The sequence below is a fragment of the Mangifera indica genome, chromosome 1 (assembly GCF_011075055.1).
Source record: "Mangifera indica cultivar Alphonso chromosome 1, CATAS_Mindica_2.1, whole genome shotgun sequence".
NCBI lineage: Eukaryota > Viridiplantae > Streptophyta > Magnoliopsida > Sapindales > Anacardiaceae > Mangifera > Mangifera indica.
In genome coordinates, this window is record NC_058137.1 from 19,428,573 (window position 1) to 19,453,285 (window position 24,713).

General features: G+C 32.0%; 2 protein-coding genes across 6 annotated transcripts; both read left to right on the forward strand.

Annotated features, from left to right (window-relative positions):
- The first annotated feature begins 453 nt into the window (after nucleotides 1–453).
- Nucleotides 454–6,192, forward strand: LOC123225957 (protein spt2-like). Of its 4 annotated transcripts, none has more exons than XM_044650372.1 (11): nucleotides 454–804; nucleotides 1,146–1,229; nucleotides 1,313–1,381; nucleotides 1,500–1,738; nucleotides 2,699–2,816; nucleotides 3,578–3,652; nucleotides 3,788–3,908; nucleotides 4,014–4,549; nucleotides 4,659–4,777; nucleotides 5,182–5,265; nucleotides 5,840–6,192. In XM_044650372.1, exons 3-11 carry the CDS (start codon nucleotides 1,361–1,363, stop codon nucleotides 5,946–5,948), a joined length of 1,422 nt encoding a protein of 473 aa, XP_044506307.1. In that variant the 5' UTR covers nucleotides 454–804; nucleotides 1,146–1,229; nucleotides 1,313–1,360; the 3' UTR covers nucleotides 5,949–6,192. The 4 variants fall into 4 exon arrangements, with proteins under 4 accessions (XP_044506307.1, XP_044506284.1, XP_044506300.1 ...); XM_044650349.1 differs by having other exon boundaries at nucleotides 1,146–1,194; XM_044650365.1 differs by having other exon boundaries at nucleotides 1,146–1,187.
- Nucleotides 6,193–8,115: 1,923 nt separating this feature from the next.
- Nucleotides 8,116–17,904, forward strand: LOC123225731 (probable sphingolipid transporter spinster homolog 2). 2 transcript variants are annotated; one of them, XM_044649864.1, is made up of 16 exons: nucleotides 8,116–8,373; nucleotides 8,852–9,011; nucleotides 9,393–9,494; nucleotides 9,920–10,024; nucleotides 10,101–10,176; nucleotides 10,307–10,381; nucleotides 10,963–11,065; nucleotides 11,160–11,225; nucleotides 12,486–12,567; nucleotides 13,711–13,805; nucleotides 14,082–14,158; nucleotides 14,298–14,411; nucleotides 14,623–14,742; nucleotides 15,693–15,821; nucleotides 16,594–16,672; nucleotides 17,203–17,904. In XM_044649864.1, the coding sequence occupies exons 2-16, from the start codon at nucleotides 8,890–8,892 to the stop codon at nucleotides 17,319–17,321; spliced, it is 1,464 nt and encodes a 487-aa protein (XP_044505799.1). In that variant the 5' UTR covers nucleotides 8,116–8,373; nucleotides 8,852–8,889; the 3' UTR covers nucleotides 17,322–17,904. The 2 variants fall into 2 exon arrangements, with proteins under 2 accessions (XP_044505799.1, XP_044505789.1); XM_044649854.1 differs by having other exon boundaries at nucleotides 8,880–9,011.
- The last annotated feature ends 6,809 nt before the right edge of the window (nucleotides 17,905–24,713 follow it).

The window sequence follows — 24,713 nt, forward strand, 5'->3', positions numbered from 1 at the left end:
CTCTCTCATCGGTGATAGTAATCATTTGAAGACGAGACGAAGAGTTGACAACCATCTCTGACAATCGAAGAGAGGTCATCTTTGACGATGAATGTCTAGGAAGAGACAATAGAGATCTCCATCATCTCTTTCTAAATGTCAACAAAGAGATGACGCCTCTTCGTTTCTTCATGGATAGAAACAAAGAGATGATGCCTCTTTTGTTATTGAAGATGGTCATTAGCTCTCTATCTCATTTTCAAATACTCATCGTTATCAAAGATGGACGAAAAAAAATCTAGAGATTTACGGTTAAAATAATTATTTTTTAAAACTTAAAAATTTTTGATAAAAAGAAATTTTTAAATTTAAAAAAAATATAATAAAATTTCAAATAAATATATATTTACCTTTATATTGAAACTCGCATAGAAAATAGTTCTTTCCCCTTAATAATTTATTTAAAAGTTTTCAAAAGGTTTATAGACGAGTTCACTCAATCAAACTCGGCCTCGATCTCCAACTGAGCGGGCTGAAATTTGGGGTGCGCACTACGCTTAGCGGCGTATTATAGCAGAAATCCCCTCAGGTTCTGGGTCCTTCGGTTTGCACTCTCTTTAATCTATATCTCCCCCTACCCACACCACACTCATTAACGCAATTAGCCTCGGCAGAGGATAAAGAATCCAATTGAGGCCGTATACTTCTTCGTTCTCGTTTCGTTTCATCGAAGTCACGATCTCGATCTTTTCCGTGTTTGTCTCTTCAAAATCGCAGAGAAGTGCTTGATTTGGGTCAAAATTCACCCATTTTTGTAGTTTTTAGGTATTTCATATGATCCCGATTGATTTCTGAAATTGATTTTTCGTTTCATTTATTGTTTTACTATCTTTTTGACTCCTCAAACTTGATAGATTTGAATTCGATTGGATCGGATTAGTGCAACTGTGCGTGTTTTGTGAAACTTAAGATTTTAGGGTTTTTTTTCCAGATAAATTTCATTGGTTTAGCTACAAAATTCTCAGATTGTTGAGCTTGAGACTGTAATTATTTTTTTGTGATTTTGTTTTGAATGAAGGGATTTCTGTGAGGATTTGTAAATGCGGATTGTGCCGTAGAGTTATCGCAAGTAACAGATTTGTGATTTAAGCTTAATTTAATTGCAGAATCATTTCAAGTCAATTGATTCTGGCGAATTCGGATTTAAAGTTCGTGGTATTTGCAATTTGATTAAAGTTTTGAAATTTGTGGTACTCAGCGTGTACGTGAATTACGTTTTTTATTTTTAATTATCAAAATTTAAAATTTTCTCTATTTTTTTGTGGTACTTCAGGCAGCAACAGTGTTTGACCAATAAGCTTATCAGCGTAATTAAGCTGCAATGCGGGCATATGATCGATATGTAAGCCTCTTTTTTTTAAAGATATTTTCTAAGTTCTTTTTCTTCAAACATTTCAATAAAATTATCTGAAAATGGAATGGTGGTTGATATTCTTTTTATGTTTCCGGTGTTACTATAGGAAGCTGAAGATTATGATGAGTATGAGGATGAAGGAGAAGAGCAATATGAAGAAGATGGTGAAGAGGGAGAGGAGGAGGAATATGAAGAGGAAGAAGAACGAAAACCAACAGAAGAAGAATTGAAAATTCTTGAATATAGGCAAAAGCTAAAAGAACGTCACAGGAAAAATTTAAAAAGGGAAAATGGCTCTGATCGGGCTAGTTCCCAAGGCAAAAAGAATAGACTTCCATATGATAAGTAATGCAGTTTTCTTATTTACCTATTATTTATTTTGGTTTGCTTGGTTTGTCTTTATTCTTTCTCCATTCTTGGACTGTTATAAATCGTTGTTGGTATAAGTGTTTCATTCTTCAACATGGAACTCATATATGCAAGTTGGGAAATAGACATGATGGAGCAACATTGTTTCAGGGACTTGTATCTGGAAGAACACATATGCGGGTTTGGAAATAGACATGACTTTAATCTATCTTATATTTGTCCTAGTGAAAGCTGCAACAGTGCTGGCAGTCTACATTATAATATTGAAGTTATTCTGTATATGGTTGGAACTGTTTTTGAGCTGTTTCTTTTATAATTGGAAGAGGGCACTCTTGAGAGAACAAAAGCTGATCTTTCAACAATTGGAAGAAGCAAAATTGAGTCATCATAAGCTGTTATGGCTGTGATTATTTGTCTCTTTTCTATGCCATTGATGGATCAACAGAAGAAGAAAGATAGAGAAAATATAGAAAGCAAGGGAATGTAGAAGGATAGATAAGGTAGAACAACAGGAAAGGTAGAAAAAATCAGACAAATGAGAATCTTAAGAGAGAAATTAATATATCATAGGGGAGAAAAACCAATTTTTATATGCCATTTTTAATATAGCATGCCCATGATAATAAGTAGAGTCCCTATGTATAAGCTTAAGAAATAGAATCCTGAACCTAATCCTAATCGAACAGGAATTAAAAACTAAAACAACTCATAAATGGAAAACACTCTGAAAAGGCTCTGGGTAATTAATCTTGAAGATAATTAAGATACAGAGTGTACGTTTGAAGTTCATTGCTGTATGTTTTGTAACATTTGATTTTCATAATGGTTGATTTTTTCTTGCTCTTTTCTTGTTTCACTTTGTGTATTTAGGGATGTTGGAGTATCAAATCTGGATTTGCTGTTTTGAATTCTAATTCATATTTAATATTCCTGCAGTTTTGGATCCTTCTTTGGCCCTTCTCAGCCAGCAATTTCTCAGAGAGTACTCCAAGAAAGCAAGTCAATATTAGAGACCCAGCATTTGGCTTCCAGGCTTTCAAATTCCCATCGTAATGTATGTATAATAAACCTTTTGTTTTTTGGTTACTGAATAGCTGTAGTAAACTTTGATAATTGATATTTGTCTCAAGTTGCTAATGGACTTGTGAAGGTTATTGCTTAACATTGGTAGGCCAACTGATATAATAATGGTCAAATTTTTGTGTAAAGATGTTTAGGGCTTTAATTATCTAAGGATTGTTATACCCTCAAGGGATATATTTCTTTAGCCTATTTAGTTTTTTTGAGTGTTACAGAAATGATCTGGTTGGTAATTGAAAACTGGGTATTTGGGTTAATTTATCTTCTACTGTGTTGGTTGAGAGTTTGCACAAGAGAGTGGTTTGATTATCTTGGATTGTTGATAGATAGTTCAAGTTATCATGAATTTTGTTTCTTTTTAGTTTTTCTGGTATTTCATTTCATGTATTTTGTATCATACTTCTGAAATCTACCTCTTTTCTTTCTTTCTCTGAATAATGTTTGAAGACAAGATTATCTAAATGCATTCTCTTAGTTAAGTGAGAACTACTTTCTTATAAAACCTAAAAGTAGTTCAGCAACCTAATTTTAGGAGCAACCTTTTATAGTTGATTTGTTGTTTGGCTATCTCTCTCTTGGGTTTGTGGGCTGTTGTTCCCTATAGTAATCTGCTTGCAATGGCGTGAATCTAGTGGCAGTAAGAATGTACTAAATGCAGTTGCTATAGACCTTGTTTGTTTTAATTCTAAATTAATCGAGATAATTCTTTTTTAATGGTTTTGCTTCCCTTTGCAGATTGGAAAGACCTCTGCTTCAAATAATACAGGATCCAAGAATGGAGGACATCATCAGATACGTAAAGTCAATGAGGTACTGGAACCATTTTTTATAGATAGCTATTGCTTTGAAATGGATTTCTGTTCACAATAAATTAATTGATTTATATATCTCTGATAAGAAACCTCTTTTGTCGTGTAATGAATGTAATGTATTTCTGAAATACAGGTGCAAAGGAAAGTGGAAAGGATTAAGGTCTCAAGAGATTACTCCTTTCTGTCTGATGATTCTGTTCTTCCAGCACCTAAGAAGGAGCCTACAACTCGAAATGTCCCTGTTCCAAATTCTGGTGTGTTACTGCTTTGCTATATCAAATCTGAATACTGGTTCTTGTAATTTAAAATATGATGTTTTTATTGAGAAAACTTATACAGGTTTTTTACTTATGTTCAAGAGGCACGATCAACTAATGGACTGCCAAGGAGCAAACAGGCATTGGGCAGTAGTGGCAGAAACGTTCATGGTGCTCCAGAAAGGAAATTAACTTCCTCCAATGGCCATGTGCATTTAGCTCGTGATGACAGGAAATCAGTTTCTTCTAATAGTCAAATGCCATTGGCTCGTGGAGAAAGAAAAATAGTTTCTCCAAATGGCCAAATGCATTCTAAAGTGGGACCTTACAGGCCAACTTCTGCAAGTAAACCTAATTCGACACCAATGGATTCTAGGAGGCAGCATAGTAGTGGCAATGGCATTGGTCCTGGTCGGCCAGCAGGGCCAAAACCCCAATCTTCCAAAATGCCTGTAGCCTCCATGCAGAAGAGGGCTTCTGCCCCAGTTGCAAAGAATCACTTGCCCAATGCAAAGGTACCACCTTCAAAAATGCTACCATCTATTCAGAAGAAACATTTTGAACAGAGAAGGGGCTCTGAAGAACAAAGTAGGAGTAAAACATTACCAAGACAAATTGTTGCTTCGTCAAAGCCCCAGGTTTTAACCGTTATACTGGTTTCATATTGTTCAATTTGTTGCTTAATTTAAATGTAATAGCTTGTGTCAGAGTACTTTGTGTTTACTTCCTTTTCTGATATTTTTACAGATAAACAAGCCTTTCAAGCAAATTTCATCACGTGCTCAAGATCCTTGCCCCAAGAAAAGGCCAAGTTATTCTGATGACGAAGATGCAGAGGCTTTCAGTATGCTTAGGAGTATGTTGGGGTAAATCTTTCTCATTAAGCCTATATATATCGAAAGATGTCAATCTTGAATGTTGTGAACCATCTTTCTGCTTGAGGCATGGTATCTCTGATGGAGTAGATGGGTTTATTTATTGAAACAAGTACATTGAAAGGTTTATAATATCGTGGTTAGATTTCTGATAGAAGTTTGTTTTTTTTCTCAGTTTCTCCAAATGGAGTCTATAATAAGAATGTGCTTGTTTTTGTGTGTTTTGCAAATTTGACTGATGATGCAACTTTAAGTTGAGTGTCAACATGATACTAGAATTTGCCCATTTGGCTATACTTTGATTGTGACTTTGATGCTTGAGTTGGTGCATTTGGTATTATTATTTGCTTTCTATTTAAGGTTGTTGGTTAATTGAAGTTGTCGTTCTATTACAGACCCCGGAAGTATACCTCTTATGATGATGATGATAGTGACATGGAGGCAAATTTTGAGGATATCATGAAAGAGGAGAAAAGAAGGTATGTATAACTTCATTTTTGATGAGGATGCTGTTTAATTGTGTAGTCCGTTTGACTTTAATGTTTATTTGTTTCTATATGTAAAAGTGGGGCCATTTGACTTTGCATTGTTTTAGTTATTTGGTGTTCAATGTTGATTCTCTTCCATATCTTAAAAGTTGTCATCACAGTTGATGCTAATGGTGATGCTGAAAGTTCATGGAGAAATGGACTGGAAAAAAGGGGATTAGAGAAACCTCATTAAAAACATAGTAACTCTGGGAACCTACAGGAGAGATCAACCTCTCTTAAAAGTAGTGGTTCTGTATTTCTTTCTGCAGGGATACGAAACTCAAAGTGTCTCTATTTTTATTATTTCAAATTTTTATCTTGACGGGAACTTGTTGTAAGAAGACAAAGCAAGTCTCTACTCTCCTCTCCTCTTTTATTAACATAATTGTTATTTATATGGAGTGGCCCTTGTATTTTTATGGTTAAAGCCTATATTTTAGTGTTCATTAGTATTGTGCAAATTCGTTTGAATCATTTTAAAGTTCTGACGTTCATGTCTCTGTTTCATTGTGCCCTGATACAGTGCAAGAATTGCCCGAAAAGAGGATGAAGAACAGCTACGCCTGATTGAGGAAGAGGAGAAGCGTGAGCGAATGAGAAAGTTGGCAAAGAAGCGTAAGCTGAGCCATTAGCGTTGATTATACGGAAATTCAGCAATCAGAATCACAAACCCACATGTCCCCTTGGCTCTTTGTACCTCCATTCGTTGTAGTTCTGGCACTAATTTGTACATTTTCCTAGCCAAATGACGGGACATGGAATTTAATTTTTTCGTGTAGGAATCCTTTGTCAATGGTAGATTTAATTTGGTATAAATAATAATAAGGTTTTTGTGGGCATCATCTTAAGGAATATCACTCCTTTGTGAAGCCTAAAGATCTGGGGTATCGGTAAATTCTTGAGCTTATGAATTTTGTTTGAGGATATCACGGAGTCAAAGTCGAATTAGTGCATGCAGACTAAAATCTAATCAGATTATATATATATATATATATATAGAAAGATTGTCTTTACATTAGTAGAACCATGAGGGAGGAATCGATGTGCTACTTGATTGTGAGAACTGTATGAGTAAATATGATGACTAATATAAAAACGATCATAGACTTAGTATTATTCTTATTAAGGTTACGAAAAATATTATAAAACTATTATAATATTTAAGAATAAATCTTGCATATTAAAGTTATTGGTATCAATCTGGTGAAAGATATGAGTTTCTATTGATTGCATACCCAAACTCTAATGGATGGTAGTGTATGTGGAATAGATTCTTTAATAGATAATAGTGTATGTGATTTTTAGATTTAAGATTATTGAAACATATTGTATGTCAATCTATTTAGTTTGATACTAATTTAATATAGACTTTTTTTAGAGTTATCAGTATAGTAATGTTTGGGTATGTCAATAAGTGTAATAAGGTTATGGTATATTAATAAATAATTCATCATTTTCGAATACGAGAAAAATGTATTTTATAACATTGTTTGACTTTAAGTAGGATACATTTTCTTCTAGAACCATAAAAGGAAAACAGATTGTTAAAAAATCATCAAACATTAAATAATTGTTTCCTTGCTCCTCTATTATACGAGAGCACATTGAATTGGATACTTAACTCTGACTCCCACAACTATAAATTCCTAACAGTGGAGAGGGAAAAGACACATTGAATTGTAAAGCTAAACTAAGACGCATAGTCTTGATTGTTTTCAGTCTTACCATTATGTAATTTCTTATTATTGAGAGATAATAGTAATATTATGGGCGTAAACTTTTGAAATTTTAGATAGAGCCATACCCAAAACTGATTATCTTATTTTAATATTGTGTCTTCTCATATTCTTGTACTTGAATTTATTGTGTATGTCACATGCTGGCTCTATCACTTGATCTCAAGGCTATACAATTTCTGCAGACGATAAAAGTCTTTTAATCTCTAAATTTTTATTGGCTTCCCAAATATTTTAAACATCTCGACTATAATATTTTCTAAATAAAAACAATGAGTTTTGTTCACAAGAAAATAAAAGACCTAAATCTTAGATAAATTAGTTATACCAAGTGATTTCACATTTGAGTTCATCTTTATATTATGATCAAGGACTAATTTTTTTCAAGAAAAAAATTATAATATTAGGTTGTCAATTGACATGGTTTTTTTATTTTTTATTTTTTGTTAACAAAATCTCAAAATTGAATCAATCATATCAAAATGTGAAATCTTACTAATTGATTTTAAGTTCATGTTTTCTTGATTGATCACTGTCTCTTTTGTTATTTAAACTATCATTTGAGAGCAACATGATTTTAAGCTCATGTTTTCTCCTCTTTGATTTTTTTGTCAGGTTTCTCTTACTCCCATCTGTGTGTTTCTTAGTAGCTAAGAAACAAAAAAGGAGAATAAAAGAAAAATAAAAAAAATGTAAAATAGCTAGGGCAAAAATGTAATTTTCTTTTATACTATTAAGAATAAAATGATATTAATTAACATGTAACGTGACAAAATACCTTTTAATATTTAACTCGAATGGACAATTTAAAAAATAAAATCTTCGAATTTACATATGAAAAATACTTTTTAACATTTAACTTGGACGAACAACTGAAAAATGAGAATTTCAAACTTACATATGGAAAATGACCAAAGTAGAGTGTAAAATACCATTTTTTAGGACGCATCAAGCACTTCAATATCCTTGAATATAAAAAACAAAAATGAAAAACAAAAACAAATCAGAAAGGAAAAGAAAGAAAAATAATTGCAATAGAAAATAACAAAGTTAGAATACGAATATCATCTATCTAGTGCGTTGGACTTGAGAGGATGATTGCGTGACAGGCGATGACATTAACATCGAAACAAACCCAAAATAAAGAAAAAGAAAAATTCACCAACCCGTCAATGTCAACTAAGGCAAGTCATAAACTTGCAGAGGACGGGCAACATCTTCCAAATAATCCCACGCAACAAGGATTACAACTCGTCTCTCAAATGGCCACCACTCTATCCAAAGACTCTTGTCCAAATCCGTCATGGTTCACTCCCAAAAGGTATTATTTTCTGTTTTTGTATTTTTCTTTATTCTCCAATTTGTATGAACAGATTTTTAGCTAGAAATTTAAATTGAAGCGTCCTTTGATCGAATTCTTGTTTGATTGTTTTTACCTTTCTTATTTCGTGTAAATCATTGGAAATTGTTCAATTGAGAACTTTTATCGATTTCATACGTGCGGTCGTTTAGGGAGCAGATTAGAAATGAAGATGTTTGAATTTAGGTAATGAATGGATGTCTTATGGGCTTATGTTGTGCAATTAGGTTGGGTTTTTGGTAGAATTAGTGATTGAGTTTTAAGTTTGATTGGTAAATAGCTATGAATTTAGGAAGAGAAATCGGTTGGGATTTTATTGAATAATTTTCTGCATTTTATGAGTATAATCAGCAATTAGAGTCAAGTTTTAGGTTGTTGTTTGTGTTCTGATGTTAATATTAGTCTGTTATTTATTTTTTATTATTTCAAATAAATGTAGGCTCATTACCTTAGTTTTTCGGGTCCAGGCTGCTCTTCATGTTTTGTGTGATTAACATGGTAAATTACGTGGATCGTGGAGCAATAGCAAGCAATGGTGTGAATGGAAGCCTGAGAACTTGTGATGACGAAGGAATATGCACTTCTGGTAGCGGGATTCAGTTAAGATTTAATTCAGGTTTTTGTTTTGTATTGTTCCAATTTTTTGCTTCATATCCCTTTCATGGTTAAGATTGGAAGTTCTGTGTAATTGATCTGGGTACATAGCATAACCATTTTGAAATGATAGATAAATATGCCATGGCTCTTTTTAATTTGAACTAACACCTGTTTAGCAAAAGGAAGTCACGACCAGGCAACAAGGTTTGGCAGTCTTTATATTAAAGTGGCCTTATAGTGTATGCTTGTTTTTATATGAAGGGAGCAACCATCTTAGTGTATTGACTGATGAATTACCCTTTTGACCTTTAATCTTTTGGCTGGTGGTTACTTGAGTTTTTTATTGTCTTATTTTATTATCTTACCATATGAGGGTGTTGCAGGGGTGATTTTAACTTGAACAACTTCCAAGATGGTGTACTATCATCAGCTTTTATGGTTGGACTGCTTGTGGCTTCTCCAATATTTGCTTCCTTGGCAAAGAGGTGAACATCTTCGATACTTAATATTATTCATTTAGATGTAATTTATGAAGGATCTTCAGTTGTGTCATTCTGAGAGAGGGAGAGTTAAGTTTTTGGGCCGCAAAAAGTAGAAGGGAGTAATGATTAAAAAAAACTGTAAAAGGTGTGTGATGCTTTCAACAGGCTACTAACAGTTGAAAGGAATATTCTCTTTCCTTGTTTGTGTCTGTTACATAATTGTTGATTCTCCTTAATTCTGTGACAGTTGTGGTGCTCCAACGAACTTCCTAGAATACTATTGCATTCATATATTATAATGTCCTTGGAGCCTAATGCTTGAGAGAAGTATTAAAAGCTTAATCAACTTTGCACTCATTCATTTTTGTGGAAGTGGCACCTATTTCTAAATTTTTCAGAGTAACCTTGTTATGTTGTTTCCTCTTCAGCCATAATCCTTTTAGGCTTATTGGAGTTGGATTATCTGTTTGGACTTTTGCGGCGGCTGGTTGTGGTTTCTCAATTGATTTTTGGTCTATTGCAATATGCCGCATGTAAGTTAGTGCTCAAAAAGTTGTTCTTTCTCATATCATTTATACTATTAGTTATGTTGTTGATCTTGTCCTTCAGGCTGGTTGGTGTCGGTGAGGCTTCCTTCATAAGTCTTGCAGCTCCATTTATAGATGACAATGCTCCTCCTGCTCAGGTTTCTTTTCCTTTCCTTCTCTTTTCTTCTTGACGGACTTCTAAAGATTAGCTGAATTTTGCTACTTTTTCAAAAATGTTATAATTTTCTGATTGCACAATGATACCAATTAATTCTGTCATAATTCCAGAAAACAGCTTGGCTTGCAATGTTCTACATGTGCATTCCTACCGGAGTTGCTGTTGGCTATGTATACGGTGGATTAGTAAGTTGACATGATTTTCTGTTCTTTTTTCTTTGACTTGTTGTTTTTGGTTGAAATGTCCAACTTAATACTCCTGTCAATTTATTTTTCCACTGGAATGCTACACTGTATCCAGTTTATTACAAGTTTGATCTTTTACATTTTTTCTGCTTAATTGGATTTGGTTGATTTTGATGTCAAAAGTGATGTTGCAACTGTTTTTTTCCTTTTCTTTTTTTATTAACAACATACCTTGCTCTTGCAAGAATTTTGTTGGTTGTCCATAAAAAAATACAAAATTATTAAGGTTCTGAGTACTTGTTTATTTATATGCCTGTCTTATATAACTATTTATATGGTATTTTTCTCCTGTGAACTAGTGTTTGTTTTTGCAAATTTTCTAACATCTCTTGTCCAATAAGGTCAAATTGTGTGCATAATCCTGCTCTTGGTGATTTTAAACTGATAAACTTCTCATCTGTTATGTTGACTCAAACTATTTTTACTAATTAACTCAATAGCAGTCCTCTCAAATTTTTAAGAATTTATTTGGTTGTAAATTTTGCCAATAATTATTTCCTGCTATATTCTCATTCTTTTAGGTTGGAAACCATTTGAACTGGCGCGTTGCATTTCTGGGGGAGGCTATTTTGATGCTTCCATTTGCTATTTTGGGTTTTGTAATGAAACCTTTGCAATTAAAAGGTGCATATTTTGTGATGCACTTCTAAAAGTTATTATTATTATTATTATAATAATTTGTTTGCGGTTCTATTCCTTTATGGGACTTCAACCACAGGATTTGCTCCTGCTGACTCAAAAAAAGCTATGGCATCCGTTCAAACGGCTGCATCTGTATCAGAAGGTACTATATGTTGCTCATTTTTCTTCCCATAATTTTTGTTAGTACTTACTGTCATGATTTATTCTTCCAAACAAAGATGCTTTAGTTTTTTCATAAATGGAGATTAATTGAGCTGCTGCTATGTTGTAAATGGCCAGCACTCGCTATGAACTGCTATATGACTGTCAAATTTGTTCATCAGTCTGTATTAATTTGTATGAGGACTGCTTCTTATTCTTCTATTAAGTCATGAGGTTTGCTTCTTTTTTGCATCAACTGTTATGTAAAATCCCATGATGCATGACTAGCTTCTTTGGCTTAACCCAGAAGAAGACAAATAAGAAATTTAGTGTGATATTCATATCTACATTATTTAAGGGTTATCTTACTTCAAAAATGTTTTAGTGACAGGGTAGAATGTTATAGAACTCCATAAAGGCTCATAGCATTCCCTTTCTTGAATGTCTTTATTTCTCTGTATTTGTCTACTATGGTGAATGTGCAAAATTACATTTTAATGGCTAAACAGAGTATCAACTATGGGTATGTGTTTGCTTCTTCAAGTATTCACTTTTTTTGAGTTTTTTTTTTTCTTACAACAAACTCATTTGCTTGTGGAGTTTTCAATAATTTCAGTGTTAGAGATATCTGGCATAGGGTTAATGAAAATGGATTTAAAAATAGTATTCTTTCTGTATGATCATATTCGATATTAGAATTTTTTGATATCATAAGATAAAGTGAATTCAACCTTGCATCACACAGTATCTACCCAGTAGGAAACCCAAAATTTCTTTTTTTGTTTTCTCTTTGCAACGCAAGTAAATTTGCTATTGGACAGCCAACAGCCTATAGATTTAGCGATTTAATGTTATTTTTCTATTTTCTTGATATTTATATTTTATTTTTTTTCTTAATTTGAATGGAGTCAACTTCCTTGTTTTGGTTGATCTACTTTCATCTTAGGTATTCATTTCATTTCTTGTTTAGTTATTTTTACTTTCTAGATTAGGTCCTGCCAACTATGAGTACAGACCTAAGTTAATTATTATTTGGAAGTCTTTTATATGAACTGATCTTTGAGAATCATGATCAGTTTCTCCCACTTTTCTCCATCAATTTCCCTCCTTTCTTGTTCTTGTATGATCCGTATCTAAATGTTCACTTAATCTCTTTCTATATTATATGAGATCTGCAATTCAAAAATTCTGCTTATCACTGAGAAATAGAATATTCAATCTTTAGGGGCTTTGATTTAAGCACTGGTTTCTTTTGGTGCAGATTCAGAAGCTTCAGTTATTGGTGATGATGTGCCAATTGGAATAGAAGCTATCCATAATCAAGGCTCTGGCAAATTGTCAAAGTGAGTGGCTTTTGCCTCCATGTTTTTATGCCTCTTTTATGACTCATAAATGTATTGGCATCCCTAATATGGATAAACTTGTATTTTTAAGCAATTTTTGTTTTTAAATTTGAAAAAAATATTAAAATGAAGTAAAAGAAGTGTCTTCAGTCTGTTATGGCTTATTAATTGTCAAAGCATCTAATGTTTTGTTTTTCTTATCCAAATCTTTTTTCGTTGAATTCAAATTATAATAATGATATCTGAACATCAGTTGCCACCTACCTAGTGGTACCAAAAGGTTCATTGAGAAAATGCCAATGATTTTCAGATTGTAGGACTAAACAATCTATGTCATGATTCCCGATATCTGGAAGCAGGATAATGACAGAACTGGTTTTTTACAAGTTGAATAATTTAAGTACAACATTTAATTTCCCACCTTGAACAACCCAGTAAAAAAGGGCAAAAAAGAGTGCATGGTTGATATTACAGTGATACAGCTTTGATATCATTACATGAAAGCTCTTATGGTCTGAGCCAAATGGCTTTAGCCTATACATTTTTACTTTTGAACTTCCAATCATGATTCCCGATATCTGGAAGCAGGATAATGACAGAACTGGTTTTTTACAAGTTGAATAATTTAAGTACAACATTTAATTTCCCACCTTGAACAACCCAGTAAAAAAGGGCAAAAAAGAGTGCATGGTTGATATTACAGTGATACAGCTTTGATATCATTACATGAAAGCTCTTATGGTCTGAGCCAAATGGCTTTAGCCTATACATTTTTACTTTTGAACTTCCAATCTGAAATGTTTTGGATATAAAGAGGTGGTGCAGGCAAGGCAAGGACCACATTAATATTAGGGCAATTTAGACACTATAATGATGCTGGCTCATGTGAATATTGAGTCAAACCCTTATAAAATATTCTGGGCTATGGCACAACAGGTGACTGTGTTTTCTGTCTTGTGCAAAGCCATCTCTGTCAACATATTCTAAGGATTAGATATCCTCCTGCCTCTTGGTTTTCTAATGACCAATTTGATGAACATTGAATTACACATGATAAAATTAACCTGGAAGGGAGATTTCAAATTTAAACTCCATTATCATTTATCCTATTCTTCCTAACTATAACTCTCTTCCATATGGCAGGTTGACAGGTTTATCCATTTTGAATCAATTCTCTCGATTTGCAAAAGATATGAAAGTCCTTTTGTGCGATGAAGTTTATGTTGTAAATGTTCTAGGTATCTTCTGAATATTCTCTAGCTCGATGATTTGCCATTAATAAATATAGGCACCATCAATATTATACCATGCACTGTGATCTTGATCTTCTTGGGCTTTTCTTACCTCGTTGAAACCCTTATTATGGTTTGCATTTGTTGTGTATGTGTTTTCTTGATAATTCCTGTAACCTCCAACATGTAATGCATGGCCTTTTTGCAATTGCATTTGATGAAGTGGTTGTATTATAAATTTTGTGAATGTGGACATCTTTTAATTTGTTAATTGGTTGGCAGGCTACATATCCTACAACTTTGTGATTGGAGCATACTCATATTGGGGACCAAAGGCTGGTTATAATATCTATCACATGGTATGATAACCTGTAATTCTGATTTTGTTTCATTTACTATAATCTGATTACATCCTAAAGTATTTTTTTTTTGTATAAATTTCAATTTTATCTTTGAGATATGTAGTTGAACTGATTAAAATTTTGGTTATTTTAAAAGAGTAATGCAGATATGATGTTTGGAGGCATAACGATTGTTTGTGGAATTCTGGGAACAATAACTGGAGGCCTTATTCTTGATCGCATGAGTTCAACAATCTCAAATGCTTTCAAGGTAAGTTCTGTTCTCGAGCATCACAAAAATATGTTACATCTGTGCATCCTTTTAATGCATATCTGAAAAAATTTTATGGGAAAAAATTTCTCTTGCATTAATAGGATATTTTACCTTGGCAAAGAGTTAGTAAGTTGTTTTCTGGGTTTATTAAATATTGAACTTGTATCTCATATCTAGTTTCTGAGACATTACTCCGCTTCTTTTACAGCTTCTTTCTGCAGCAACGTTTCTTGGTGCAATTTTTTGCTTTTCTGCTTTTTGTCTAAAAGGCTTGTTTGGTTTCATAGCTCTATTTTCAGTGGGTGAACTACTAATCTTTGCCACACAGGTACTATTATGGTTGAGTTGGATTTAGAATTCTCTCTTTCCAGTGCATGCTCTGCATCCTTTAATGTTTGTTTTGGATTATTAATAAAGAGTCAAATGTAAGTTTCGAGTGGAAGCTTATCTTGTTAGTTGACAATTAGCACTCACTTATAAATTAATGACCATATTAAGAGTTTTGAATGATTATCAAGACAATGTCTGATCTGTGACTTGTGTTAAAAACAAATACATAGCAACGAACCCACCCTGTGTGGTTGCCATATTACCTTATTCAAATATGCACCAGATTGCTTTTTGTGCTAAATTTTGAAACTTGGAATTGGATGGAGAAGTGATATATCTGTATCATTGCTTGGTCTTCAGCAATAACACAGGTCCACAGCTGATTGAGAATAGGAAAAATACAAACAAGTTTAACTCTTTACATGCTGTAGCAAATTAATCATCTCTCCTTTAAACTGAAACTGAAAAGTCCTTTCCGATTAAGAAGCACAAAGAAAAAGAAAGTATTGAAATTCCTTAACAACCAAATTCAAAATGGAAGCAAAAAGGTGAACTCTACTCACAACTTGCTGTCCCTTTGTTCTTTTCTTTCCTTAAAAGCTGGTTATTTTGTTCCTACCCAAATCACTCAAATACTTGCTGAAACAATGCATCTCCGAAGAGTTTTGCCTGCTCTGTGTTTTATAGCAATAATTTAAATTAGCTGCTGAGCATATAGAAGGGAATGCACTTGGTGAAATCGCAATTTTCCATTTTATCTTTGTTGGAAGGCTTTATAGTGGTGTCTAATTTTTTGTTTTAGTTATTGGGTTAATCATTTATGCTTATTTACACTGTCATTGATTATGAGTTTTTACTCTTTTGGGCTATCATTAATATTATCTCCTCACTTTCAAATAATATCAATAACTCAGATTTTTTATCAACAATGTGGTATTGCTTTCGCAGGCTCCAGTTAATTATGTATGTCTCCATTGTGTCAAACCAAGTTTGAGACCATTATCTATGGCTATATCTACTGTTTCCATTCACATCTTTGGTGATGTGCCTTCCTCACCACTTGTTGGCGTCTTCCAGGTCTGCCTTCAAACTCCTGCTAACTTGTGCTTTTGAGAAAGTGAGAATAATATGTCTGATATCTGAGATATCTCTTTTATGCATCCGTGCTTTAATTAGGTTTTTGTTTTTAATGGATCTTTCGTGATAAATAATTTACTGCTGAAAGATATAATTTTATTTGTTTGCAACAAGTTTCTATGTGAGTGCATACTGTCCTCAAATTGTTTTGAAGTTCAACAGAATTAACTGAAGAAATGTTTTTTTTTTTTTGGTGGATGGTTGACTTTATGGTGCTTATAAAATGATGGTAACAACATTCAAGAATTCTCCTAGTAGAGATTTCCATGGATGATCAAACATTTATTTACTTTGTGCTCCTGTGTGAATAAATTTATTAAAAGATAACAGAGAAAATGAGCGAATCAGTATAAAAAAAAAATTGTTTATTGAGTAATTGAGTTAATGAAGGAAATGCACAACATGAAGAATGTGATCCTCATTTCTCAGTTCTCGTTATTTCCTACTTTCATGCTTGCGTATTCTGGTGTCACCAAATGATGTCTTTCTAAAGTTCACTCTCTGCTTGCTTTATGTCTTGATGGTCCCTATGGTTTTGCAAAGAAACATTATTAACATCAATGTCATAGGGACCACAATGTTTCTCTCTTCAGCCGGAGGATGATATATCCTGGCTTGGCTTATCTGCATAGCATCTTAGTCTACATTGCATATTTTCTGCCTTTATTTTATTTTTTTGCATTATCTTAACTTAAACAAATATCTTTTGTAGGATCATGTTAACAATTGGAGGAAAACTGCACTTGTTCTGACATCAGTATTTTTCCTTGCTGCTGGAATATGGTTTATTGGTGAGCAAAGTGACTATTGGTTATATTCATTGTTTGACTAGATCTCTTGATCCTTGTGAGAACATTTCATGTCTGAGTTAATTATTTATCACATATATAACTGGTGCTAAAATCAAATCTTCATTTCACAAAGAAATTTTTTTTTGGGGGCAAAAATGAAATCTTTGCCAATATATGGTAGGTTCAAATTACATAAGAGTTGAATATTTTAATTCACACTACTACATTTTCTCTTTTGATGTCAGTTTTATACACCCAAAAATTGAATCAATCACGTTTCTACAATTAGAGTGCTACCACTCAATTATCATTATAATTGAATATTTAATGGTAGATCCATAAAAACATATATTTTGAACAGGTAAACTTTCTTTTAACACAATTGCCTCAAAATAGCTCCAGTGGATATGTAAACTTTGCTTTAAACACATGAACAACTGCTATGATAAATTTTTGGCCTGTGAATTTTGATGGTGCTTGCCCATTGATGATAGTTTAAGAAGGATTTTCTTACTTGGACACTATTACAGGAATTTTTCTGAAGAGTGTGGACAGGTTTGATGAAGATGGTGAAAATCAAGCATCCGCACATTCAAAGGCCAACTTGAAGCCATTGCTCAGTGGAGAGGACCAATGTGTTGAGGCATAAATTCTTCATTCATGATTTCAGTTGCAACTTTGCCTACAACTTTATAACATGCATAATCTGAAAGGAATGACGTGTTTTTATTTTGTTGCCAGTGCCTTAACTGGTTAATGAAGTTGGGAATTCGATTGAGGTTAGTTTCTTTAGGCTTTATACCAGTTTGTAACAGAGTCAAATGTACAATGATATGATCTTGTTGGGAAGCAACCTCTGCTCATGTAATTAGTTGAATAGAATATGTTCCCGCTTAGAAGAGCTTCAAAACTCTTTGATCTTACTGGTATGAGTTCTGGTGCTGCTTTGAAGTGTTGTGATGTGAAGCCCCTTTGTCAATCATCTTGTTGGAACGATAAAGATTGGCTTACTCCCACATGTGAATATTACTGATATGTAAGACTATTTGTACAAATCCATGTGAAGTCAGAAAATGGGAGTTAAAGTTGTAGGGTTTTCAGATATAGTATGTTATGTATCTGATATAATTCAGCACTTTTTTCTGGGTTTTTATTTTATTTTTTTTAAATTGTCCCAAACAACATTGTACATATGCATTAGTTTCTATGACAAATCACCGTTCATCATGAAATGCTGTTTGAAAAATGTTAGCATTGTTTATTACAATTATGCTTAGGGGTAGGCTACATGGGAGTTAGGCTAAATGGCATGGTTTCTATCATATACGTTATTCTTTTCATAGTTGTCGTATGCTAATTAAAAGCCCCTTGTTTATTGAATAATTATGGAAATCTGTTGTCAAGCACAACAAGATATAGTTTAGTTGAGTAAAGCAATATTTTTAGTAGCTACGCAATATTTAGCTTTGATTCACAACTTGATCGCAAAAATGGTTTGTCTGAGTTTAGTTTAAATTTGGTTTGAAAAACTATATTTTTTAATTTTTAAAAATTGTATTTAAAATTCATAACATATATTTATTAATTACCTGTTATATTTAAAGATAAAAAATATATAATTATAACAGTATAAGTACAAAATTTAAAAATTTTGGAAAGTTTATTTAATATTTGACTTTACCCGAGTGATGAGTCCTCGCATCTTATTGGCTTGTTTGCAGACCTACCTGAGAATCCGTTTACATTTTTTACGAGCGCGAGTGATTTAACATACACCCCAGTAATTTTGGGCTTAACCGCTAAGTTAAACAAGGGAGACTAAATTAAATGATCATTTTACTTTTTTATTAATAAAAATGTCTATTTTTTTAATTCTTAAGCAAACATATCCATTTTCCCTATTCTTAAGCAAAAATGCTCTAAATTTTTTTAAAATACCAAAATTACCCTTAATCACATTTATATAAACTTTCTCACTCTCACTCTTATTATATACACCTCTCATATCACTTAAACACTCACTCTCACTTTTATTTTACTCGATATCAATTACTACAGGTTCGTTTGAAAGGAAGAAATTCGTATTTTTGAATTCAAATCGAAACAAGTTATTTGTGAAAAAAATGTATTTATACGAATTTTAATTCAAAACTTAATTTTATTTGTTAAATCTAGTTTATATGTCATGTAAAAAAGGTATTTAAATATTAGATAATAATTTTATGGTTAAATGAAGTGTTTGAAAAATATGTCATGTAAAGGATTTAAATAACATATTAAGAATAAATATGTATACTTTGATACAAGAGTGCTAAATAAAGTGTTAGATAATTATGAGGGCTAAAAAAATATTAAAAAAATATGAGACGTATTTTGATATTAAACATTGTAAGAACGTTTTAAATGAAATGTTAGGAATAGATAAATGTATTTTGTTATAAGACAACATATAAGGGTGTTAAATAAAATGTTAGATAATTATGAAGGGTAAAATAAAATTTTAGAAAAATATGGGGGTATTATGATATTACATAATATATGAAGGATTTAAATAATATGTTAAGAATAGATAGATGCATTTTGATATAAGACAACATACAAGGGTGTTAAATGAAAGATTAGATAAGTATGGGAGCTAAATGAAATGGTACAAAAATATGGGGTATGTTGATATTACACAATATATGAAGGATTTCAAAAACATGTTAAGAATAGATAAATGCATTTTGATACAAGATAACATACAAGGGTGTTAAATGAAATGTTAGATAATTATAGGGGGGAAATATGAAATGTTAGAAAAATATGGGAGAATTTTGATATTAATCATTATACGACGATTTTAAATGATATATTAAGAATAGATAGATTCTTTTTTATATAAGACAACATACAAGAGTATAAAATTAAATGTTAGATAATTATATGGGTAAATAAAATATTTAAAAGATATGAGAGGTATTTTAATATTAAACATTATAAGAACATTTTAAATGAAATGTTAAGAACAGATAGATGCATTTTGATACAAGATAATATATAAGAGTGTTAAATAAAATGTTAGATTATTATAGGGGTTAACGAAATATTAGAAAAATATTAGGGGTATTTTGATATTAATCATTGTAAAACTGTTTCAAATGGTTATTGTGGACTTTTTCTTATAAATGATTAATTTTTTTCCAAAAGTTTGTCATTGTAGATTGATAATTAAATGACTAGTTGTGTATTGATTCGTTACTGAGGAGAATGGATTCAAGGTGATGACAACACAATGAAATATGTTGGAGGATCTAAAGAATTGATTCAAATTCCCTCTGGAATAATATTTGAGGGATTTATTCAGCTTTTGAAGGAGTCTTGCGGTCTTGATCTAACAAAAAACTACCTTTAACTATCTATGAAGTCAAGAAAAATTGAGCTCGACTATCCTGTACAGATCCAAAATGATAAAGATGTCCAAGGTCTTATTGATATGTCTTAATACTTACAGGAATGTATTCCTGTTTTTGTTACATATACCCTGATTGAAGGATAGGAGGAAGAAGAAGAAGAAGTAGAAGATGAAGATGAAGAAATTAATAAAGTGAAAAAAGAATACGATTTGGAAAACTTTATTGATTTTAGTAATGATGCATTGTATATTGCAAACTCATGGGCTTATGGAGAGAAAAATAGGGTTTCCAATTGGAGTGACTTTGATGAAAATGACATGACTGATAATCCTTTTGAAGAGGCAGAGACCGAACATAAGCTATCTGTTACTAAGGGTATAAATAGTGTGCATCTTGAAGATCCTATTTCGGGTGGTGAAAATTATTCTGAGCTATTTTTTGACAATGTCCCCACTGACCTGTTTAGTTGGCTTCTTGATTTTCTTTCATAGCCATCAACATCATCAAGTGATACCAGATTGATCCGAAAGAATAATATTATAAAGTTTGGTGATATTTTTCATAATAAAGAACAATTGAAAGATGTTATGAAACAATTTGCCCTACAGAAAGAATTTTAATACAAGGTAAAAAAGTTTGACATGGGGTGATGAAATTTTAAGTACGAGATTGAAAACTGTCAGTGGTATATATGTACATCCAAATCTAAGGTTGGTGAAGTCTTTCAAATCATTAAAATGAATCTAACCCACACATGTTCAATTGATCAAATAATGCCACATCACCGACAAGCTGAGGCCCGAGCTTTAGGCTAATTAATGAGGTCAAAGTTTATATTGATTCATCGAATTTATTGACCTAAAGAAATAATTATGGACATTGCTGACAGGTATAAAATTGACATTTTATATTTACTGGTTTGGCAAGCAAGAAATTGAGTTTTAAATTCACTGAGGGGCTTATTAGAAGAGTCATTTCTGCTCTTATCAGATTATTGCTATAATTTATAGCATACTAATCCGGGAACCGTTATCACTATTGAAATGGACGATGACCATTAATTTAAGTATTTTTTTCATGACATTAGGATGTTCTGTTTGTGCATTTAGAGAATATCTTCGACTTGTTATTTGCATTGACACTGTTTTCCTTAAAGGTAGATATCTAGGTCATTTATTCCTTGCGGTGGGCTTTGATGGTAATAACCAGTTATACCTCTTTAGTTTCGGTGTTAGTAAAAAAAAAGACCATGATACGTGGTGTTGGTTTTTCCTAAAGATTAAAAAATGCATCAATGACATCCCTAAGTTGGCAATAATCTTAGATTGACATTATGTTATATACTTTGCAATGGCTGAAGTCTTTCTAGATGTCTACCATGGATGTCGTTGTCATCACCTTTTGTGTAACATGCAGACAAAGTACAAACGAGACTCAAAGGTAATGTGTTTAAATATGTATACAATTTTTATTTTGTTTAATATAATGATAACTAATATTGTGGAGTCATTTAATGGCTTTGAGCGATTGAGTAGAGCACACTTTCCGGGGCATCGGTACAACATAATGACAACTAATATTGTGGAGTCATTTAATGGCTTTGTCAGACACGTATGGGGTTTGCCAATCACAATGCTCGTCAAGTTCATTTGTTGCACCTTGCAACGATAGTTTTATGAGAGAAGAAACCATGCAAGTACGTACCCAATTGTTAATAATTATGTATTTGAGCATGTATTTCTTCCCTTCTGTTTGTTGTTAACAGATGTGTTGTTAATATTTTTTCAAATTACAGATGAATGCCCTAATTTTGTCACCCCTTGGACGGAGAAGAAGATCAGTTGTCGTTTGTCAAAGTCTGCATGCTTGGAAGTTTTGTTAATTACACCTCTTTGGTATCAAGTTGTTGGTTTTGGTAGATACATGATTATTGTGGACTTCTATGAAATGTCTTGTACATGTATAAAGTTTCAGCTTTCACGTATTCTATGCAAGCATGTCATTGCTGTTGCAAGACACATGAGACTCACAAATGTTAATACATGGGTTCATCCATTCTTCTGAACTGAGTTCTACTGTGCAATATATGAGGAACTTGTCAATCCTCTTGGAAACCAATCAAAATGGTTGATGCACCAGAAGAAAGAGTTATCCTATCCTCCATTCTCGATAGTCATTGACCAGGTCACCCTTCTAACAAAAGAAAGAAATGCATGCACTAACACTCCAAAAAATTTGATATCTAGTAGACGAAGGACATGCCCAAAATATGTCCTCTCAAATAGTCGAAGCTAATTCGGGGTCAGTGTTGACCTAATCTTGGACAACGTGGTGCGCTGTGCACGACATATAACCTCTGCCCCAAAGTGTCTCAACTAGTTAGAGATTCGTAGCTCGCCTTCCACAAGTTTTTTTTTTATGAGAAGTATCCTGCAAAAAATTTTGAAATTTGTAAGACATTCATAAAAAATAGATACATAAACAAATGTGGAAATAAAAAATAAAAAAAATATAGAAAGATAAAAAATAGAAAAACAATCAAAACAAAAATGACAAAAATCTGAAAAATGAAACTGAAATTTTTATTCTACTCGTTGAAATATCATAGAATATTAATAATCCAAAAACCACTTAGAAATCTGAAGAACACGAATTGATACATCCTAAAATGGGGAACATTGAAAAAAAATGGAAATGAAATTCAAATTGTATATGTCAAAATATCCTAGAATGCCAACATTTGAGAAATCGATTGAAAATCTGAAAAATATGAGTTAATCTATCTTAAAATGGCGAAAATAAAAAAGACGCAACTAAAATTTGAATTCTATATGTTGAAATACCTTAGAATGTCAATAATTAAAATATCATTTGAAAATCTAAAAATACGAGTTGATATATCGTAAAATAACAAAATTTAAAAAAAAAACAGAACTAAAATTCGAATTCTATACATTGAAATATCTTAGAATATCAAAAATAAAAAAATCATTCAAAAATCTAAAAAATATGTGTCGATCTAGCCTAAAATGGCAAAAATAAAAAAAATGGAACTAAAATTTGAATTCTATACGTTGAAATACCCTAGAATGTCAACAATTAAAAAATCATTTGAAAATTTGAAAAATACGAGTCGATTTATCCTAAAATGGCGAAAATAAAAAAACAATAACTGAAATTCAAATTCTATATATTGAAATATCCTGAAATGTCAACAATAAAAAAATCATACAAAAATTTGAAAATACGAGTCGATATATAGAAAAATGATGAAATTCAAAAAAATGAAACTGAAATTCGAATTCTATACGTTAAAATATCCTAGAATGTCAACAATTAAAAAATCGTTCGAAAATCTAAAAAATACAAGTTGATTATCCTAAAATGGTGAAATTCGAAATAACAGAATTGAAATTCAAATTCTATGAGTTGAAATACCTTAGAATGCCAACAATAGAGAAATTATTCGAAAATTTGAAAAATACGAGTTGATCTATCCTAAAATGGTAAAAATAAAAAAAAAAGAACTGAAATTCGAATTCTATACGTTGAAATACCTTAGAATGTCAATAATAAAAAAATCGTTTGAAAATCTGAAAAATACGAGTCTAGATATCTTAAAACGGTGAAAATTGAAAAAACGGAACTGAAATTCGAAAATAAGAGTCAAAATATCCTAAAATGATAAAAATTGAAAAACGAAACTGAAATTCGAAAATATATCCTAAAATGGCAAGAAACAAAAAAACTGAAATATCAATAAAAAATTTTGTCATTACATCGTAAAATATGCCTAAAAAAGCATACAAATGAAAAATCGAATGTCAAATTCGAATACTATATATCGAAAAACCCTAAAACATGAAAAATAGATATAAAATTCGAAACTATACATTAAAAAACCCTAGATATGGAAAATATCAATTTATCCTCTTAGAAAATTTCTACTAAGAACAAATCTAATTTTTACCGTTGCCCCCTCAATAATTTTCTAATTTGTTAGAACCTCTACAGTTTAAAAAAAAATAAATTTCTTCCCAACCTATGGTTTTATGTAAAATTTTTGAAGACCTCCAAAGGACTACCCCCTCTTCTCCAACTCCCTAATATTTTGAAAAAGCTACTTCCCCTTCAACCCATGGTCAATCTCTCCTGGCCGTGGGAGAATTCATTCGGTCCATAGGAGCTACTGTTCTCACGGATAGGAGCACTGATGATTCTAACCCCTTTTCCAGCCCAAAAATTATCGTTTTTACCTCCAATTTCAACACAAGTCAAATCTACATATCCTATAACACAAAACCCTTCAAGAAATTCAACTAAAACAATTAAGAATCAAAACATTTTATGCATTGTTCAAAATCAGAATCCTAAAATTTCAAACCTCAAAAGCTCCCTTAAATCTCAATAATCTTAACAATAAATTGATTCAAACAACAGTAAAGAAGATGTACTAAACCTTTTTGTCATTTTTAGTTGTCGAAAAACATGAAAGTCGATGAAAATTGCTTTGCCCATGGAAAGCCAATGGGAGATGCAAATTCTTTGAATTTGCATAGTGAAACTGTGGGAAAATAACAGAAAAAATATGTAAAATTCTTAGTTTATATATAGGGGCAGTTTGGTCATTTCACAAAAAAGGGCAT

What these genes read in the sequence shown, in the direction of transcription:
- LOC123225957 (XM_044650372.1), top strand. Translation starts at nt 1,361, where the DNA reads ATGCGGGCATATGATCGATAT. An exon ending in AGATACGTAAAGTCAATGAG is followed by an intron (nt 3,653 to 3,787) that starts GTACTGGAACCA and finishes TCTGAAATACAG; the next exon opens with GTGCAAAGGAAAGTGGAAAG. An exon ending in TTGCTTCGTCAAAGCCCCAG is followed by an intron (nt 4,550 to 4,658) that starts GTTTTAACCGTT and finishes ATATTTTTACAG; the next exon opens with ATAAACAAGCCTTTCAAGCA.
- LOC123225731 (XM_044649854.1), top strand. Translation starts at nt 8,165, where the DNA reads ATGACATTAACATCGAAACAAACCCAAAATAAAGAAAAAGAAAAATTC. An exon ending in TTTGCTTCCTTGGCAAAGAG is followed by an intron (nt 9,495 to 9,919) that starts GTGAACATCTTC and finishes TTTCCTCTTCAG; the next exon opens with CCATAATCCTTTTAGGCTTA. An exon ending in GAAACCTTTGCAATTAAAAG is followed by an intron (nt 11,066 to 11,159) that starts GTGCATATTTTG and finishes CTTCAACCACAG; the next exon opens with GATTTGCTCCTGCTGACTCA.